Here is a 21,299-nt window from a genome sequence, read left to right as displayed (position 1 = left end):
ATAAACAGTGGGCCGTGCAAGGGCCATGGAGGTCATCCAGTCCAACCACCAGTTTCGTGTCGAATCCTGAGGAAGTAACACAGTCACACAAAACGGACATCTGGGCTCTTTCTCACTGGCGCGCTTTTCATTACATAATACCTTTGCTTGCCTTTCCTCTCTTTTCCTGCCTGTTTTGTGCAGAAGTAAACGGGCCTGGCTTCTCGCGCTTGGGACCAAAAACCCATAAAGCAGAAAGGCAGTCGGACCCCTTGCAGGGATCCCGCTAACCCGAGACGCAACAGCCAGCCCAAGGTCAGAGTGCGCCCCGGGTCCGCCCTCCAGCGTCGGTGCGCAGACACGGCCGCATTTCGCAACCCTCCGCGCCGCCTGTCGGAAATCCACCAGCCGAATGACACCGCTCCCCACCCAACTCCGCGGTCCGTTTCTGTTAACAGGGTGCGGCCGAGGCGCTGGGCCAGCGGACGACTAGGAGCCGTGGGCCGGCAGCTCGCGCGGCCAGCTGTGACGCCAGGGCCCCCACCGGGCGGCCAACGCGACCACCGCACGGCGCCGGCCTCACCCCTCCCAGCTGACGCAGCGCACACCTCTCCGCGTTCGCTGCGCGCCGGGGGGGCGGGGCCGCCCGCGGACCGGACTCCCAGCGCCGTCCTCATTGGGCCAGGGAATGAGTGACGCGCCAGTCCCCGCCCCCTCGGCGCCCGCCTCGCCGCCAGCGCTCGGGGCGCTGACGTGGCCGGGCGGGCGGTGGCGGCTCCTCCCGGCGCGGGTAGCCACTCTTGGCTGCGAGAGAGGGGCGGGGTGGCCGGGGCCGTGCTCCCCGGGCCAGCTCGCGGCCCGCCCCGCCGCCCCGGCCCCCCGGATGAGGGTATATATTCGGAGCGGGCGCGGGACGCCGAGGAGTGGCCGCGCGCTGGGAGCCGGAGCCGGGCGGAGTCGCCGTTGCGCCGAGGGAGGTGAGGGGCTCTCCGCCCAGTCGTGTCTCTTTCCCCCGTCCCCCGTCACCCGCCAGCCCGGAGGGGACTCCGGGGCCCGGTCCCGCCACGCGCACGCTCCCACGGCCACGTCGGTGCTTGGCGCCCGAGCCTGGCCCTGGCCGAGGAACCGCCCCGCGCGCCCCGCAGGCGCTTGCCGTGCTCGGAGACCCCCGCTGGGGAGTGCGCCCCAGCCGGGGGCTTTGGCGAGGACCCGGACGGGGCAGTGGGTGGAATGGGGCTCTGTCGAACCGCTGGGGGTGGGCCTCACCTGGATGCGGGGGTAGGGGCCTTGAGGTTCTCGGGCCGGGGCCTTGCGGACAGTTTGGGCAAGCTCGGGGGCCTCCGGTGGGGACAAGTGATCGTTTGAAGTGTCCGCTGGAACGGGGTGGGCCGTCTGGCACAGAAGAGGGAGAGAATTCTGAGGGCGTAGGCAGGGAAGAGTGGACATACCTGCGGGGGACGTGAGAAGGGGACAAAGCCCGCTTGCCCCTTTTTGTTCGTTTGGTTGGTTTTAACACTGGTGGTGGGAGAGGGTTGAGATTGCGGGGTTTCCCCTGCCTTGGCCACGCAGGAGGATGGGATTGGAGGGCTGAGAAAGCACACATGTGCTGAACATATGGCTTCCTGAAGATTGTATTAAGTTTGGCCTGATGCTGTCCTGTGTTTATTTGTGCACGGTTTATGAATTCTGAAATGAGGTAGTAGTGATTATGATAATATGAAGATGTCATTATGTAGTGCTTTTAGTTTAAGGACTTTTAAGGTGAGATTCTGTAGGTGTGGACCGAGGGGTTTACAGGAAGCTGAAGGCAGCTTCTATTCCCTCATTATTAGTGAGTTGGCTCCCTTAGCTGGGATTGAGAAAGACTTCATAGTCTGTGCTGCCAAGCATTTATAGGATTCAGTGGTTATGGCTCAACTCCAAGACTATTTTTCAAAAGTTCTAAGAAGTTTACTTATCAGTTTTGGGGGCATAATATAGCAGCAGAGATAGGGGCAGGAGGGAGACCGGGAAAGGAGGGGAAATCCTGGATTTCTTTAATACTGGCATTTAAATTTTAATAAAGGTATATTTGATCATGGTGGATTTTTACCAAATTTGTCATTGTTTTTGATGCAGATGTATTAGGTATGGGCATATACCAAATTCTGCCATCATTTTTTGAGCAGATCCTTGACTTTTTCAGACTTTGCTTGTCAAAGTAAAAATCCTACTCTAACTCTTGTATTCACTATTGCTTACCATTACACATTACATCCAGACCTCTTACAGAATTAATATAGCACATGTGACCTTGTCAACCTTTGCAGACCACCAGTGGTCCAAGGCCAGGTATCAAAGTTTAACCTGTGTGGGGAAAAATTTAACCTGAGTTGTCTTATTTGTATGGATCCATTTTCCCAAGCATCTGAAGGTGAATGGGTATTTAATGACTTCTTAGGAAAAGATTGATTTATATCTTAAAATGTTATAATACTATGTTTGCATATGTTTTAGTAGGCAGGGACTCTCCACTCTTGACTCTCATTTGAGAGTGTGTGAGGAAGGCTGGTTTTATCATCTTTATGAGGAAATGTGTACACAGGGAGGTGGAATGATTTGCATAGGGTCAGTTGATAGGGAGGGACCAAGAACTAGGACTTCCAATTCTTCAGTTACCTGGTTGCCAGATGATCTTCCTGCTATAGTATGCTTCCTTAAATCTGGGCAAAAACAGTAGTATAGATGAGACCTTAGGAAAGACCCAATTCCTTGGACAATAGTTTAATAGAAAACTGTCTCTCTCAACTTTTTTTTGTTTTTTACGTGATGTATTTTTTTAATTAAAAAACAATGGTATCATATCTCTTGAAATCTATATAAATCAATAGAAATGCCTGTTAATATCGTAATGCATGTCCAAGGCTCAGTCTTCTAACTTCTTTGCTTTTTTATCCATCTACACTTGCCAGGGGATCTTATTAAGTTCATAATTAATATCATGTATGCTGATGACCTTGAAAGTTTTATCTTTAGCTCCAGTATCACCTTCGAACTGTAGACTACCACATTCTGCTGTCTTATCAGCATTTGTTTGTATGTCTAATAGGCACCTCCAACTTAACATGTCCGTGCATATTTCTAAATCTCCTCCTGTCCTAATGTTTCCCCACTTCAGTAAATGGCACCACCAGTTGGAGTCCTCTTTGCTTGATTCCTGTCTTTCTCTCTGTCTCCACATTCCACCCATGACCTAATCCTGTAGGATTAGGACCCACATCCACCACTGCTCTAAGCCAGCATCATCTCATGGAGACTACCGCAGTACTTCCCTGACTGCCGTCTGCTGGCTTCCACTTTTCCCTTCATTACAGGATATTTTTCCACACAACAACGAATGATCCTTCTGAAATCTAAATCAGACCATGAAGCTCCCCTGCTCCAAATTCTCCAATGGCTTCCCAAACCCCGGAGTTCTTACTTTGACCAAAAGGCCCTACTTGATCTGCTCAGTGTCCGCCTCAATTAGAGTCCCTCAGGCTCAGTCACTCTGCTCCAGTTGCGTTGACCTTGCACATTCCTGTGTCAGAACTGCTGTCCTGTCCCTAGAATGTTCCTCTCTAAGATACTGACTTGCTCTCTCTTCATTTGGATGGGTTGTCAGATGTCTCAGAGGTTCCACCTAACCACCCCATTTAAAATATCCACTGTCCCCCTCTCGTTGCACTTTCACCGCTTAGCCCACTTTCTTCTACTTGACATTTTATGTTTGCCTGTCTCTCGCACTGGAATGTGGGCATGCGCATTGTCGCTTTGTGCATTGCTGTGTCTTTGTACCCTACATCAGCGCCTGGCAGACAGTAAGTGCTCATTAAATATTGAATGAATTAATGGCACATGAAAGTTAAATAATGTTCCTTCATAAATTGTCTGTTGACGTACCTCTGCGTGTGAAAAGGAAACTGAGCAGGAACCTATTGGCATGAGTGAGGTTGTGGGCTCACCATCTGTCTTTGAACAGGAGTAGCAGCACTGAAGCACATGCAGCCTCATCTGTGGCCACTTGCCGCCCATCTTCCAGCACGATGCCTCGTGCCTTGAGTATATTTCTTTACCTAAACCGCTTTTCCTGCCGTTGCCACGGACTGGGTTTTCTTTCACTTCTTGTACCTTTCTCACACTTCTCTCCATCCTCCACTGCCTAACTCAGCCGGTAGCTCTCCTCCTGTTCCGGAGGCTGTAGCTCATTGTTCTGAAGCACAAGTTTCATTTTTATAATAGTAGCTGATAACTTTTATAGAGGGCTTTTTATGTGTCCAGTTCTGTTTTAAGTGCTTTTCATTTGAATTCAGTAATTCTCTTAACCTTAGAGGTAAGTACTGTTTTTATCCTCATTTTACAGAAGAGAAAAATTGAGGCACAGAAAGGTTAAGTAACTTGTTCAAGGTCACAGAATTAGGAAATAGTGCTGCAGGGGTCTGAGCCCCGCCAGGCTGGCTCCGGAGCCCGATGCTGACTTCCACCAGCTCTCCTGCCTCTTAAATGAGATGTTGGGTTGAATTCTTAGTATTTGCTCTGCTTATGAGGGTTATTGTCTGATGCAAAGATCATAGGCATTAGAGTCAGGTTTATCTGGGTTAAAATTCCTGTTCTTCTATCTACTAGGTACGTAGCCTTGGGCAAATTACTGAACCTCTTTGAGCCTTGTTTTCTCATTGGTTCTTACTTCACTTACGCCTCTGAACCTGGTGAATAAAATTTATTGTTCCCATTTTGCAGATGAAATTAACAGAGTTGAAGGTATCTATGACTTGGTCCAAGGAAGAGAGCCAGGAATAAAAGTCACTTTTGTTTGATTCCTAAACCAATAAAGATGCACTTGAAGCTAGAGTATGTGAGGCAGGCCTTTAAGGGTGAATGGGATTTCAGTAGATAGGAGGGGCTAAAGGAAGTGCTTGGAGGAAAGGACAGGGGTGTTAGGTGACAGCAAGGTAGAACTGTGTCCCACCCTGATAATAAGGTTTCATTTTTGTTTCATATGGGAGCCTTAATTTTGTTAGGAATCATTGGTAACTCATAAAGTGGATTTCATGAGTAGTACCGTTCATTTCACACTTGAAGCATTATATCCCTGAAATAAATCTAAATAACAAACCAAAAATAAAAGTTGGGAATATAGCACACTGAATCTTACGTGCTCATCTAATTTGAAGTTGATTTTATAAGAATCCTAAAGCCAGTCTGTCACTTCAGTTTTAGAGGGCATCTTATTTAAAGAAAAAAATTATAGAAGCTATGTGCCTGTCTCTATTGTCTGATAAAACATTTCCTGAATGTATTTTTGAGTGGACATTAGTTAAAATTATTTCTGAGCAATTTCTGATTTGGATCACCATACCCATTACTGAATAAAAAGTAATAATACATTTTAAAATGAAGTATTTACTCATCCTGTGAAGTTCCGCCCCTGCCTGTTTTGTGCATTTTCTTTCTTTCTCCATTCTGTTGGCTTGTGAACTCATTTCTGCAAAGTGAGTCAGATGTAAGAACATCAGTTGTGTCTGTATTTCTGAATAAAGTATAAATAATGTACTCGCTCTCGCTGCTCCTTTCTTTTACACACACACACCCACGCCCACACCCACTCACCCACAGTCTTTTCTCCTGAGAGGCAGTAGAGCGTAACAGTTAAGAGTGTGACTTCAAGAGTCAGGTTGTTAGGGTTTGAATCCAGGCTCTATCACTTTACTAGTTTGGGACTTTGGGCAAGTTGTCTCTGTGGTGCAGTATCTTCCTCTGTAAAGTAATCCCAGCAATAGTACCTTAGCATTGTTTTGAGAATGACATGAACAAGTATCTGTAAAGCAATTAGAATTGTACTGAGTCATCCACGAGTGATAATGTAAGCGATAGGTGTTATTATTGCTACCTCAGGGAACAGATGTAGGTTCTCTTAACCTGAGTTTGTGAATGGTGTTTGATGTTTAGTAGTCCTGATGAGGTAGATACTGTTATTAATTCCACTTTACAGGTGAGGCACACAGAACTCCAGAACATTGCTCCGAACTACCATGTCTGTTACCTACCACTGTTCTTATGGTAGGAGATAGCAGGCTGTTTCTTTGGTAACTTTTTTTCCTGTCCTTCATGTCTAAGCAGTTAGAACTTGGTGATGATTCTTTACAGTGACCCTCAAATTTCTCCCTTTCACACTTATTTCCCTTGCAACTGATCTGGCTCAGAACTTTGGCTTTTCATACCTGCAGTTGTCTTTGAACTTGTTTTCCTGCTTCTAGTAGTCCCTCCTTACCATCTATTTTATGCCATTGCCCTTTCTGTCGTCTCTCTAAAGCATGCTGACATGGCCCTGTTGAGTAATCTGCTGTGGGCTTCTTGTTACTCTGTTAGGTCTAAATTCCTTGGCTTGGTTTTCAAGGCTCTTCGTGGTCGAGTCCTACCCTACATCTCTTCCCATCATGCTACGTAGAACTTCAGCTTTCTTAACTGCTCTCATCACACAGGTCTGCTCTGCTTGTTTTCTGATCTTATCTGTGTTAATACGTGAGGCACACACAGCTCCATCATGCTTCGTTTGTGAACTCTTTCTAGACAACGCCTACCTTCTCTTGCATTTATCTATAGTAGACAAGTAGATTCAATATTTCCTCTTTCTCTTATTTTTGAATAGTATGCAGTTTAACACTTTGCTGTATTACATTTCTTATCTGTTGATTGTTACATGTGAATTGCTTGTCCCTTTGGGGTTTAATTCTTAGTAAAGATAATAGATATGTTTTTATTGCTTCTCTGTAGAAGTTGCTATTGAAATAAAGTGTATTTTTCATGATTATAGGTGTTCCTATCTTCTTGGATTTTGTTTTATTCTGAATACAACAGAATCGTTTCCCTCATTAGCACTAGAAGGAGAACAGTTGTTACTTAGAAGTCAAGTGCTCACGGCCAGAGGAGTATGACAGGGGCAGCAGTGGGGAGGCCAGATGGTGAGCCCTGGAATTGGACCACCTGCTGGGCTCACATCCCAGCTCCGCCAGTTGGCCTGGTTGTGTTGCCTCTCTGTGCCTCAGTCTCCTCAGTGGTAAAGTAAGGAAAATAATAGCACCTCTGTTGTAGAGTTGGTGAAAATTAAATGAGACCTTGGAGGTAAAGTTCTTAGTGCAGTGCCTGCTGTATAATGCTAGTTAGTATTACAGTTAATAATACTAATTGTCCTACAAGTTTATTTTTAAATTTTTATTTATTTTTATTTTTTTAAATTTTAATTCTGGTATATTTAACTTACGGTGTTATATTAGTTTCAGGTGTACAGTGTAGCGATTCAACAGTTCTGTACATTACTCAGTGCTCATTGTGATAAGAGTCCTCTCTAGTCCCCATCACCTATTTCACTCATTCCCCCCCACCTACCTCCCCTCTGGTAACCATCAGTTTGTTCTCTGTAGTTAAGAAAAAGTCTGTTTCTTGGTTTGTCTCGCTCTTTTTTTCTTTTGCTATTTGTTTTGTTTCTTAATTTCCACATATGAGAAATCATATATTTGCCTTCCTCTGATTGACTTAGCATAGTACTCTCTAGCTCTATCCATGTTGTTGTAAATGGTAAGATTTCATTCTTTTTTATGGTTGAATAATACTTCATTGTGTACACACACACCCCCCCCATCTTTATTTATTCCTCAGTGGATGGACTCTTGGGCTGCTTCCATAATTTGGATATTGGAAATAATGTTGCAGTAACCATAAGGGTGTATGTATCCCTTTGAGTTAGTGGGTTTTTTTTTTTTTTGTAAATTCCCAGTAGTACAATTATTGGATCATAGGGTAGTTCTATTTTTAACTTTTTGAGGAACCTCCATACGCTCTTCCACAGTGGCTGCACCAGCTTGCGTTCCCACCAACAGTGCATGAGGGTTCCCCTCATCCTTGCCAACACTTGTTTCTTGTGTTTTTTATTTTAGTCATTCTGACAGGTATGAGGTGATAATTGTAATTTTGATTTGCTTTTTTCTGGTGAGGAGTGATGTTGAGCATCTTTTCACATGTCTCTTGGCTATCTGGATGTCTTTAGAGAAATGTCTGTTTATGTCTTTACAAGTTGGATCTCTCACAACTCTTGTGAGGCAAAGGCAGAAGTTAATTTCCTTAACATTAAGTTTTTAAAAAAAATGTACTATTTGTAGTAGGAAAAGCTCCTCAGGTTTTGAGGTTGGACTTTGACCCGCTGTTGATTCCTTTTTTTTTTTTTTAAGGTTTACAGGTGCAGAGATTACACCTCTATTTTCACAAAGCTTGGCTACCAGAGCATTATGAATGTTAACGATCTCAAACTCAGGTTGTCCAAAGCTGGACAGGAACACCTGCTACAGTTCTGGAATGAGCTGGATGAAGCCCAACAGGTAGAACTTTATGCAGAGCTCCAGGCCATGAACTTTGAGGAGCTGAACTTCTTTTTCCAGAAGGCAATTGAAGATTTTAACCAATCCTCTCAGCAAGAGAAGATGGATGCACGAATGGAGCCTGTCCCTCGAGAGGTGTTGGGCAGTGCTACCAGGGACCAGGATCGGCTGCAGGCCTGGGAAAGTGAAGGTACTGAGCATGGAATGTTCATTTTAAAGTTTGTAATGAGATATACCAGCGGTATTAAAGTAGTTGGATCATGTAATGATTTTTTGGATTCTCCTCCTACCTTAAACCAGGTGACTGATCAGAAAGTGACAGATTATGTTGCTAAAACTTCTACCTCGTCTCCCCTGTCAGTGCCTTTATGCTCTTTTCATTTCTGTTCCCCATTCAGGGTTTTTCTCATTCAAGTCTTACTGTGCCTCTAATCTCTTTCCTTGCTCATTTCCATGCTTCTAGTAGATTTCCCACCCTGAAGCACAAGTTAAATGTTTGAGTTTATGCTGGCTTCCTCAAAAAACCTTCCCTCACCTGTATTTCCGATCTGGTCTTTTCTATTTCCCTCCGCTCCTACTGTCCCATACATTTTGGCTGGACCAAATAATTCACCTTTCTCTGAACATTATGTCTTTCCTGCCATTGCTCATGCTTATCCTTGGCTTGGACTGGCCTTTGTCCCTTCTCTGTCTAGCTGGGTCACCTTGAAAGGCAGTCTCCCTGAGTTGTGCTATGCAGTGCAGTGGGGCATGTGGGGTTCTTCAGTGTCCCAAGTTGGAGTTATTTGTCCATGCTTGGCTTCCATTCTTTCTTAAACTAAGAGTTGTTTGTGTCTGTCTTCATCATGAAATTGTGGACTCCTGAAGAGCAGCCCATATCCTGCTTGTCTGTGGGTGTCACAGGGCATTTAGAACAGGGTTTTGCAGTTAGAAGTTGGTTGATCAATGTGTGTTGAATTGCCCCCATATTTTTTCTTCTAAAGTGTATCATAAAATCTGTCCCCATAACCAGTTCTAATTAGTGCCTTTGAGAATTGCAAAATAGCTCAAATGTATACCTTTTCTGGTGGAGTTCAGAGCTGTGGTTTTTATAACCCACTACTTCTCTGTAAGTAATAGTGACTAAAGGTCAGGCCCTTGAGTGTTTGTACATGGTCCTTGTCAGATCTGGACCTCATGGACGAACAGATCTGATTAATACTTTTCTTTCCTTTGTAAAAAATGGTACTTAATTGCAAAAATATAAAAATAACAGAAACACTACAGAGAAGTTGCCCTTAACTGAATCAGATGTTTTTATTTGCTCACATTTACACCTATTACTTGATTATATGTATATTTACTTTTATAGATGTGCAATAATGTTATAGATAAAATCTTACAGTCTATATTTGTACCACAGTATTGCCATTTTTATTTTGTCTTTCATTCTTTGGCTTTCCCTGTCCCCACAAAAAGGACAGATAATTGCCATTATCAGCCTTCAGTATACATCTCCATGTCTTTCTCTGAGCATACAGACTTAATAATTTTCAAACTGTGTTCCAAGGAACCCTAGGGGTTCCACTGCTGGGGAGACTGTCTCATGTAAGGAGGGGAAATGGATACTAAACATCTTTGTCTCTAACTCCATCTTCCCACTACAAGAGCAGTGCTAGTTTGACATGTTTTATGTATTTGATCTTTATGTCAGGTTTTAGGGCTTGGAGATTAAAAAATATCGAAAATAATTGGGTGATCTCTAGGAAGTGCCCTTTTAGATCTCAAGGGCTTGGGAGAGGCTAACCCAGCTTCTCAGAATAGGGCTCTGCCATTGAGCTGTCAGGGAGTAACTTCCAGATGGATCCTTCTGAGCAGAGAGCGTTAACTTTGGATTCATGAATCCTCCCCTCCATCCCTGGGTTTCAAAAAGTCTACAACAGAGCGAAAGTCACACAGGGCTCTTCATACCCTCAGGTATCCCTGCTGCCTGTATTTCTCCTTGTGATTTTAGGCAGATGAAGTCTTCCAACAAACTCTTACGGAAAGCCAAAGCTTTGACCTTGTATAACGGGGACCATGAGCAACAGTCAAAACTTCCTGTAATTTGAGTCTTCATGATAACCTTTTTGTTGGAATCCGTGGAACTAGTCTACCTTTATGACTTTTCATTTAAACTGAAATCTGGAACTCTTTCAACCAAGTATACTACAAGAAAGTACAAAACAAACTTCCTTTGGCTTATTGTCAAGGGAGCAATATTTATTTGTGGCTTAAACAGTAGGGATGAAGAAGGAGACTTTGTAACTTTTTTTTTTTTTTCAGGATTTTATTTATTTATTTGACAGAGACACAGAGAGAGAGGGAACACAAGCAGGGGGCGTGGGAGAGGAGAAGCAGGCTTCCCGCTGAGCAGGGAGCCCGATGCGGGACTCGATCCCAGGACCCTGGGATCATGACCTGAGCCGAAGGCAGACGCTTAATGACTGAGCCACCCAGGTGCCCTGACTTTGTAACTTTTCATTCACTTAGCCAGAAACTTCCATGTGTGTGCAAATTCATAACAAAATGAAGTTTTTGCAGTAACTTATCAAGGGGAAGAGATTGCCATTGTGAAGATTCTAATTGTTGTATTTCAGATAGGAGGAAGATCCTGGCAGTTGTATCAGACAGTGCCGCCCGCATCCCCGTCCTCAAGATGGAGAGAATAAAAGCATTGTACAGTATTTTTAGAATGTCTGGTGGCTGTTGACACTAAAATGGACATTTTCACATTTTCATGCCTAGGGTGGAAAATTATTTCTGAAGGATAAATACATAAGTGAGCACTGTGCTCCTTGTTGAAGAGAGATCTTGTTTTCTTTCTTTCTTTTTTTTTTTTTTTAAGATTTTATTTTTAAGTAATCTCTATACCCAAAGTGAGGCTCAAACTTACAACCCTGAGATCAAGAGTTGTATGCTCTACTGACTGAGCCAGCCAGGCTCCCCCCCTTTTTTTTAAGTTTTTTTTTTAAATTTTTTTTATTTGACAGAGAGATAGAGAGAGAGCACAAGTAGGCAGAGTGGCAGGGAGAGGGAGAAGCAGCCTCTCTGCGGAGCAGGGAGTTGGACGTGGGGCTCGATCCCAGGACCTCAGGATCATGACCTGAGCCGAAGGCAGCCGCTTAACCGACTGAGCCACCCAGGCGCCCCTAGCCAGGCTCCCCTTAGTGCATGCACCTGCAAGGAGGGTGGGGAGGAAGAGAGAAGGAGAGAGAGAATCTCAAGCAGACTCTGACCCCAGCACGGAGCGTGTTGGCTGGGCTCTGTCCCACAACCCTGAGATCATGACCTGAGCCAAAATCAGGAGTCTGATGCTCAACCAACTGAGCCACCTAGGCATCCCTAATTTAATTCTTAACGTGTTCTGGCCAGTTGTAGAAAATGGAACATAGAGGAGCAACTGAAAATTTTCTATCTTACAAAGCTGAGATCTAGAGAGAGAAGTAATTAGAAGCTTCTATGAGAATATCATTTTAGTAAAGATACATTGGGAAAATGTATTTGCTTAATAAAAAAAACCCCATCTTTATCAAAGAAATGCATGCTTATACTAAGCATAAAACAGTCTTCCAATTTTATAATAACATATTAATATCCAGTATTAGGTTCTTTTGTCTATGAGACATTTATAGAATCAGTCTGAATGGTGCTTCTCTACCATATAACATAAAAGTAAGTGGATTGCTTAGAAAAAAATGTATTCATAACATTATCTCCTGTACATTTTGTGGAATCTAGTACAGTGATATTTTTAATAGATTTGTTTTATTTTAAAAGTAACACATACTTATTTTAGAAAAATTGGAAAAATAACTAAAAACTACAAAGGAAAAAATAAAAATCTCTGCCATCCCACGTTTCAGAGGTAAATACTCACTAGTAATATTTTCTAGTATTTTCTTAGATTCACACACTGGGATTATGGCTTGTGCATAATTTTGTAGCCTACTTACAAATTTGTTACGAAAAATTTCAAGCATATTTTGAAACAAATATTTAGAGATAAAAACAGTATAATGAATCCCACATATGTATCACCTTGTTAAATATCAAAATTTTGCTACTTTTGCTTCACTTATCCCTCTTCTTTTGTTTTACTGTAGTACTTTAAGACAGATCTCAAACGTGATGTTATTTTTACCCTTACTGAGTTCAGTATTTATCTCTACATATATGGATATTTTCTTACTACTCACAATGCTATTATTATACCTCATGAAATTTACAATAATCCTCCAGTACCTAAAACTGGTTTAAGTAGTGATTTCCCTTATAGTATGCTTTTTGTACTTGACATTTTTGGGAAATAGTTAATCTGTAAAATAATAGTTTCACCTGTACAGTACGGTTAAAAGTTAAAGACTTAAAATGTCTTTTCTGACTAATTTTCTTGGCTAGTCTTCCTTTATCTCCACTAGTTTAATAGCCGGTTTACCTGACTCAGTGTCCTGGGAGTGCTGGCAGTTTACATGGAAAGTTCTGGCTGTGCTGGACTTCACACACACCTGTGTCATCCTCCTCATTTCAGGCACACGCCCAGGTCAGAGTGTGAGAGGCACTAGTCCAAGCAGGAAGTTATCCAGGAAGCGTTTGACCTATTTCAGGCCACTGTAAACTCTTGTCTTTGTTTCTTGTAAATACGATCAGACGCTGTTGGGCGTATGACACGGGACTCTCCAAGGAGAGAGATGTGCTCCAGCCCTGGAAACTGCTCACTCTGGCTTGATTTATCTTAAACCTCTGCTTTGGTCTCTCTTCGGCCCGCTCTGTAGGAAAGCTATGAGCTGCCCTCCGGCGGAAGGATGGAAAGGATGATAAAAGTGCCGTACTTCCCTGGTTTGGTTTTTTTTTCCCCTGTATTTCTGCAGAAGAAGTTTTGGGATAGGAGAAGCTCATAATTTCTTAATTGTCACGCAGGTTAAGTACATTTATAATTAGTTAACATTTTTCAGATAGGTGCGGTGCTGCCCATATAAAATTTGTTACGACAAATACAGTTTAAAATCAGGTATTCTTGCCATATAACTAAACAGTTTACCGAATTTTATTGGCCCCCTTAATTTCAAGCAATATTTTATTTGTCATTATAAGACAGATACTAATTTATGTGTTACACACTTTTTAAACATTCAGTTTTATTGCAGTGACACAGATGAGGTGGATGAGTGCTTCAGCCAGTGAACGCACAATCTGATATTGTTAACATCTGTAGCTGCATTGAATTCTTGAAATTCAGCTGGCCTTGATACTCTAGGGACTGCTTTCTTTCCTCATGTTTTTCTCTGTGTGTGCATAAGTGAGATGCGTAAGCAGGAAGAGGTCAATGCAGAAACCTTTTTATTGTAAATACACGTGGATTGTGATAGTTGTGATTAGAGGGAGATGAGGTGTAAATGTAGATCTGCCTGGAATTGGACACCTGGTAGGTGTAATCTCCGTGCTTCTCGTAAGACGTAGTGATTGCATGGGTCATCTGGTCCATAGATGGGAAAAAGATTGAAGAAAGTATGGCAGATAGGGGCTTAGGAAACATTTATTTGCATACAGGATGAGGCCACCATGAGCTGCTGGTTAGAGAGCTGTAAAAACTGAAAAATTCAGAAAACTGGAATGAAGCTGTGGTTGAGGAACTGATCCAAGGAAGAGAAAAGTTTGTACAGTGGTATTGTGATAACTGGTTAGAACCTGTGGAAAGCACTGGTTGGTGCTGGGTGGCCATCAGGTGACCTGGAGCTGGGACACAGAGCTGGCCCTGGGAGCAGGCTCTTCCCTTTTCCGGGTAAGGTGGCTATGGGAAATCACTGACTTTTGGACTGAAGGTAAAAGAAGGATGTCAGAAAGGATGACTAGAGCCACGTTAACAATGAAACAACTTGGGGCGCCTGGGTGGCTTGTTCGGTTAAGCATCTGCCTTTGGCTCAGGTCATGATCTCAGGGTCCTGGAATCGAGTCCCACTTTGGGCTCTCTGCTCAGCAGGAAGCCTGCATCTCCCTCTGCCTGCAGCTCCCCCTGCTTGTGCTCTCTCTTCTCTCTCTCTCTCAAAAAGATCTTTAAAAAAAACCAACAACAATGAAAAACTTAAAACACATGTGCTTGATGAAGAAAATAAATAGTACAAAGAAAACAAAGGCCTCTGTGTCCAGAATATTTATCTGGGACTTTTTTTGAAGACGTTTAGAAATATTTGTGATTCTTACACCTCTGGTATGTGAGGGTTCAGACACCAGACTTATTTATCTGCAGTTTTGAAGCAGTGCAAAGCCCATTTTTCAGGAAAACTGACCTTGGACAGACACAAGACTGTTGGTGAACTTTATCCCACTTAATGGTATTACAGGGTACTGTCTCAGATTTGCTGGAGATAATGTATAACGTATGTGTACTATATTCGTTTTCTAAATTTTGAAGAGTTCTGCCTTCTGAAACAACTCTGATCCGTGGGGTTAGGTAAGGGATTATGGACCTGTATTTTATTAAAGTAATGCTTTTTGGGTCGATGACAGCAGAATTAAACTCATTCCCTAGAGACCGTAGTTTCTGTGATAACTCAGGGAATAACCAAATGTAAAACAGTTTTCAAAACTGCCTTCTATCGTTCCCTGCTCCCTTCAAAATGCTTCATTTCGTCTCACTTTGTTACATGGTGGTTATGGTGCTTGCTGAAGGGGGATGCAGATCCGGAATGCTGTTAGAAATTTCAGTGTTTGGCAAGTTTTGGAGAATGTGGACTGTACCCAGCTTTTCCTTGTAGGGTGGTAGATAGGAGAGATTAAAAAAAAAAAAGCTAGCACAACCTCTCCCGAATTCAGTGGAAAAGAGAAGAAAGGGCAGGAAAGAAAAGGAAGGAAAGTTTATACTGCTGAAACCTCCGGTGCTGTAATGGATCTGGCCAGTGTTCGGGTGTGAAGAGAGGCAGGCAGCACAGTGCATGGCGCGGGGCCCTGGAGTGAGTTTCCCACCCTCGTTCCCATTCACTAGCGCTGGGACCTTGGGCAGGACCTGCAACGTCTCTGAGCCCATTATCTCTCAAATGGGAGAAATTATACCTACCTCTTAGAGTTACTAGTTTGGGGGTCTGTTTTCACACTCTGATAAGGCACAGTGAAATGCTATGGTGAAAATCACAGAGACAGTTCCGGTTCTAGGCAGGAAGAAAGAGAAAATTACATCTCAGGGAGCTAGCTAAGCTTCGCTTCATATCAAAGGTGAAAATTATGGAAATATCTAATGTGCTTTTAAATTTTTTGATAGCTGGATGGTTGCTGGATCATGTCCTTGGGCTGCACTTACTGACTCCTGAAGATAGATTGTAGACTTAGGACTGGAGAAGGTTGTGAGTTTAAAGTGGGTTTAGAGTATTTCTTTTAAGTGCTTGATGTACTAGTACATTAGCTTTAGGAGAGCCCAGCCCATCAAAACATAAGGCACAAAGTGGGTAAATTAGACAAACCCCCATTACCTCAGGATGTAAAAAATAATAACAATGGATATTGGCCACCACTGCTCCCTCTGGGCTAGCGTTCAGTTCTGGACGGCGGCCAGGTTCCTTCCCAGAGTGTCTGAGGATTTCAGAAAACAAGAACAATCCTGTCAACCATTGCCTGATTCATCTGGCATTTTCCAGCTTTTCTGGCTTCCCAGAGACCCAATTTCCATGTTGCCTCTCCCCACAAGCTACTCTGCCTTGTGATGCTGAGCTGGTCCAGCGTTGCATGATGAGGTGGCTCTCAGAAACGGTCTATGGCAAAAATTGTTTGTGTGTTTTTTTTTTTAAATCCAAACTGAGAGCCTCTGTTGTTAATAATATTTACAGTTTCACTTGTTTGCATTTGGATCTTAACTCCATCTTGAATTATTTTGATTGAGAGAATAAATATTTTGATTCAAGCATTATGTTTGGTTATTATTACTGAGTATTCAACTGATGAAGATGGGCTTCCCGGCAATGGAAATAAATCATCAACAAAAAGACTCAGTTTCACATCCTTGTGAGCTGGGATGGATGGCCCTTTGGCAAAAAAAACAACCCCCCCCCCCAAAACCCCTGCATTTTAATCCATTCTATTGACATGTAATTACATATAAGAAAATGCACTAGTTTTATGACTTTTTGCCATATTTATACATTCATGTAACTACCACCCCAATAGAGCATTTCCATCACCCCACAAAGCCCCCTCATGCCCTGCCCTTTTGCGGGCAGATCCCCGAAGCCTTTTCAGCTGAGTTGGCTTTCACACCCAGGTGTCCCGACATCAGAGCCTGGCTTCTCGACCTCTGTACTGCATTGCTTTCCTGAGGGTTTCACTCTCTTCATTCACTGGATGGTAGCTTGTCTAGTCTGTTTGCATGCTCGTTGACTGTGTGTCACTGATGGATTTACAGGCCAGAGGTAATGTAGTAGCATATCATCGTTTATCCTCAAGCCCAGGTGCCTTCTTTCATCCTTTCTCTTGACGCGCCGCATCTAGTAAAGTAGTCAGGTACTTGCAAAACGTTTGTAACATCTTGTTGGGCTTTGCCTTCTGACATTTTCAGAAAAAGAATTATTAATTCATTAAAGCATATTATTCACGGCTTGGTGTTTGGTTGGGTTTATATAAATTTAATTTTTTAATAGTAAAAATGTTTTTATTAACAAGGTAGTTATCTGTGATTACATGTGGATTTCTTGTTCTTCATGCCTTTTGCAGATGGGGTGACTCATTGCTGCTACTTTTTGTATGTGTAATCCTAAAATGTTGAATTGCAGAGGTTTTGTGATACAGGTATTCTCTTTTCTAGGACTTTTCCAGATTGCTCAGAACAAAGTGGCAGTTCTTCTTCTAGCTGGCGGGCAGGGGACGAGACTTGGTGTTGCATATCCCAAGGGAATGTATGATGTTGGTTTGCCATCTCATAAGACGCTTTTTCAGATTCAGGCAGAGCGTATCCTGAAGCTTCAACAGTTAGCTGAAAAATATCATGGCAACAAATGCATCATTCCATGGTAAGATATGCCTCATTGTGGGAGAGTGTCTAAACATATGTCAGTCTTTAATATTCAAAATGCATATACACTTTATTCATAAGCAGACATATTTCCTGTTACTAATGATTTCCCCAGGAGCTGCATTTTACTATAGATGTTAAAAGTAATCTGTATTATAGCTAGATAAATGATCATGATAGTCTTAATGCACAATATATATTCACCTCAGGCTTTTACATCCCTACCTGAGTACTTTTGGGGACTCATTGGGTTTTCTCAGTGTAGAAACTTTATATTGATTGGTAGTTTGTCTGTGTATAAATTCCGATTGAAAGTCCGTTTCTGTCTGAAATTTGAAGGCATCGTTCTGTTGTTTCTAGCATTGTTGAGCGGTCCGTTGCTGTTCTGATTCCCAGTCTCTCTCTCCCTCTTTCCCTTTCTCTCTCTCCCTCCCTTCTCCCCACCGACCCCCAAAAGCATCTAAGGTCTCTTCTTACCATTGGCATCTGAAATTTCATGACAAGGTGATAGGAGTCTATTTTTAGTCACTGTTCTCACTCAGGGAGTTCTCACAGTCTAGAAACTCGTATCCTTAAGTACCAGGTTATATAGCTCTCCCCGTACCCCACCCTTCCCATACACACCAGCTGAAAGCCCCACTGATTTCTCTGCTGTGGGCCACACTCCAATCCCAGGCTCTAGTAGAGTGCTGTGTTCTTGGGGCCGGCCTACCTTGGCAAGTGTTGGTGTCCCGAGCACCAAGAGATTATGGGAAATTCTGCTTTGTGTTTTAAAAGTTTTTGATATAGCTCTTAAATCTCTTTCCCAGAGCAGCTTTGGAAATTATGGTTTGAGGGGGAAACCAGCTGTGTTTGAGATCCCTCAAGTCCCTAATCTTGTTATTTTAGCCCCACGTGACCCACAAAAGCTCTGCTGGTTTCTCTGTCCTTCTGCCTGGTCCAAGCCCAGAGTCCCTACCACTAACCTAGGTCCCACATCAGCAGATACCCCCAGGAAAAGGCAGCTGTAAATCCTTAGCTCCTCTTTGAAAGATTCCCACTGTCTTGAATTTTAGTTCCAATCCATGTTGCTTCTATAGCTCTCTGATGCCTTTAAAAATAGGCTTTTTGTAAATTTCCCAGCTTCGCTAGTTCTTCTCAACATGGGTATTGGCGGGCAAGAAACTATTTTTTTTCATCTTGATTCCTTTGGGGATGTTTGAGGGACATCTGTGTTCGAAGCAGCCAGTATTCTCCTTACAGCCCTGGCTCCCACTATCACGTTGAATTTTCTTCTCTTTTCCTCACAACTTAGAATCTCTGTGCTCTAGTTATGCAGAGCAGTCTAGCCACCTCTTTGTACTCAAAGTTCAAAATACCCGGGATAACTTGTTAAACAGATACCTAGTATGGTGGGAAATTATACCCTTTTCTTTCTTTATTCATTCAACATATATTGAATGCCTGCTTCTAGGTACTGGGGATATATCAGCAACCAAAATGGACAAAAATCCCTACTTATATGTGGCATAAATTCTAGTAAGGACAAAAACTACTGCAGTCACTAATTGTGCTTTTAAATAGAGTTTTTGACTCCTTTGCCACACTAGCATGGTTTGGATTTTTGTGAGAACAGATAATATAATTACACTTTTAAGATTTTAAATGGAGGGTGAGCAGAGCCCAGATTACATTTCAAAACTTGAGTAAAAAGAACCATAAGATATATATATGATATAATATATTCATTAGAATATATTCATTTACCCTTTTCTCCCTATTTATTTATAATGGGAGTTCTAAATTTAGAATACAGTTTTCACAGAGTTCTAAAATGTTTGTTTAAGCCAGTTATAGGCTTTCTGTTGCAGGAGGTATGTTTAATGTTGTTACATAGATTTATTTTATATGTAGGACTGATGAAGTTACTGGAAGAAAGGCACTTGGATAGCAGCTAATGCTACCTTATCCAGGAAGAGCATGAAGGAAGTCAGAACAAAGAGGCAGTGTGCTCGATTTTTTTTTTGCTTAGAAAATAGACAAGATTGAATTTTGCCCTAATTCCCAGAGCACTGTTGCTTAGAAGATCTGCTTTTCTCTTGCAAGGTATATAATGACCAGTGGCAGAACAATGGAATCTACAAAGGAATTCTTCACAAAGCACAAGTACTTTGGTTTAAAAAAGGAGAATGTAATCTTTTTTCAGCAGGGAATGCTGCCTGCTATGAGTTTTGATGGGAAAATTATTTTGGAAGAGAAGAACAAGGTTTCTATGGCTCCAGGTTTGTAACCATGCTTATTTAAGGGTGACTAGAAATGGGAGTAACATAAATCATTACATTTTCATTTTTTTTCTAATATGGTGATTTGGATGTTAAAAAATTAATATTTAAGATTTTATTGCAGTTTGGCAAGGATTTAAAAAAAGGAAAATGCCCATGGGTGAAATGGATACACTTTTATATTTTTTGTGGATGTCTGCCCTTGAGAACAACCTGAGCGGCACACTGAGTATTCATTCTCTTTACCCAGTATTTTATATCAGCAGTGTTCATGGCTACATTACTTCTTGCAGTGAAAGATTGGAAACCATTTGCTATTTAATAAACAAGAGGTTAAATTATAGTTTATCTGTAGTGTTCTCAAGCTGTAATAAAACTGTAATTGATTGGAGATACTAAATGACAAAGAGAAGTAGTGTCAGTAGCTAAGTGAGCGACTGGGAAGCGTGAAGCTGCGTGCCCGGTATGGTGAGGGCCACTGCCCTGTATGGTTGCGGGTGGTGTGTGCACACTGTGTGACCGCGTGCAGCCACCCTGCGTGTGATCCCAGGTGTAAAAATAAATGTGTCGACAGATTCGTATCTACGTGAGTATTTGGAGGAAAGGCTGACAGGAAATAAATAAGAGTGTTAACAGTGGTAGCCTCCAGATACAGGCTTTTATTTCATCTTAAGTCTTTTTTTCTACTTAATTCTTTTTCATTAGTGGAAGACTACTATTTTTAGCTCTATTTGTGAAGTCCAATTTTTTAAGCTGTGGCTGAGGGTGTTGGACAAAGTACATTAAAGCAGCACTGAAAACAGATGGGAAAAGAAGAGGCTTTTACCTATACTTATTTTAAATCTGATCTTCATATTAATCTGGTTTCCTAACAAGTTATTTGGTATAAAAAACTTGTGTATTTTTATTTTTGAGAAGGGTGACATTGTCCCTGTTGGGGCTATAAACACAGAGGTAACTTGAATAATAAAAATATTAATAAAACTTGAAATGTTATGAAATAATCATTGCTTGAGAAAGAACTTTATATTTCACAATGTATTACAGGCTAAATTGTTAAAAAGTCTGAGTTAAAAAGAAAAACATGGTCTTTGGGTTTCCTGGTCCTACATTAATAATGTTATTTTCTCGATACTTATGTTAAATTACTTTCAAAGTCACGTAGTATTATTTTTTGACACCTGAGTTCTTCCTTATGGGTATTTATTTTTCTTGGCCCTGTGATGTAGAACTGCTTTTCAGAGATCTTCGCCCCTTTGGAAACATTAACCCCGGTAAACCAGTTTTGATTACCTTCATAATGGGTTTGGTGTACTACTAATGGGCTGTTTTATTTCCCAGATGGGAATGGTGGTCTTTATCGGGCTCTTGCAGCCCAGAATATTGTGGAGGACATGGAGCAGAGAGGCATTTGGAGCATTCATGTCTATTGTGTTGACAACATCCTAGTAAAAGTGGCAGACCCACGGTTCATTGGATTTTGCATTCAGAAAGGAGCGGACTGCGGTGCGAAGGTAATGCCTTTCTCAACTTAGTGAGGCCATCAGTGAGCTTGTTCTGTCAGCGTATACATTCCAGGACACGAACTAGAATCATCAGGGTGATTTGAATATGTTAGAACCATTTTCTCTCTAAAGTACCCCCCGCCTACTCTTT

The 21,299-nt window shown here is 42.3% G+C and overlaps 1 protein-coding gene across 8 annotated transcripts in view; it reads left to right on the top strand.

Annotated features, from left to right (window-relative positions):
* The first annotated feature begins 729 nt into the window (after positions 1-729).
* The window catches only part of UAP1 (UDP-N-acetylglucosamine pyrophosphorylase 1), a 43,054-nt gene continuing 22,484 nt past the window's right edge, over positions 730-21,299 (top strand). For 6 of the 8 annotated variants that reach the window (XR_014146612.1, XR_014146611.1, XM_081825236.1 and 3 more), the window contains exons 1-5: positions 807-956; positions 8,223-8,559; positions 17,176-17,380; positions 19,468-19,643; positions 20,985-21,157. Coding sequence is in view for 6 of the 8 variants with exons in the window: in XM_081825236.1 (XP_081681362.1) it covers positions 8,280-8,559; positions 17,176-17,380; positions 19,468-19,643; positions 20,985-21,157 (834 nt within the window). In the remaining 2 variants the exon portion in view is untranslated. Of the gene's footprint in view, positions 957-8,222; positions 8,560-17,175; positions 17,381-19,467; positions 19,644-20,984; positions 21,158-21,299 lie in introns of all 8 variants that reach the window. The other 2 variants (XM_081825239.1, XM_081825240.1) reach the window with 2 other exon arrangements.

The sequence above is a fragment of the Leptonychotes weddellii genome, chromosome 6 (genome assembly GCF_054177405.1).
Source record: "Leptonychotes weddellii isolate Sample4059 chromosome 6, ASM5417740v2, whole genome shotgun sequence".
In the NCBI taxonomy this organism is placed as follows: Eukaryota; Metazoa; Chordata; class Mammalia; order Carnivora; family Phocidae; genus Leptonychotes; species Leptonychotes weddellii.
Note: the sequence above shows the minus strand (reverse complement) of the source record. Positions and strands in the feature narration are given on the sequence as shown.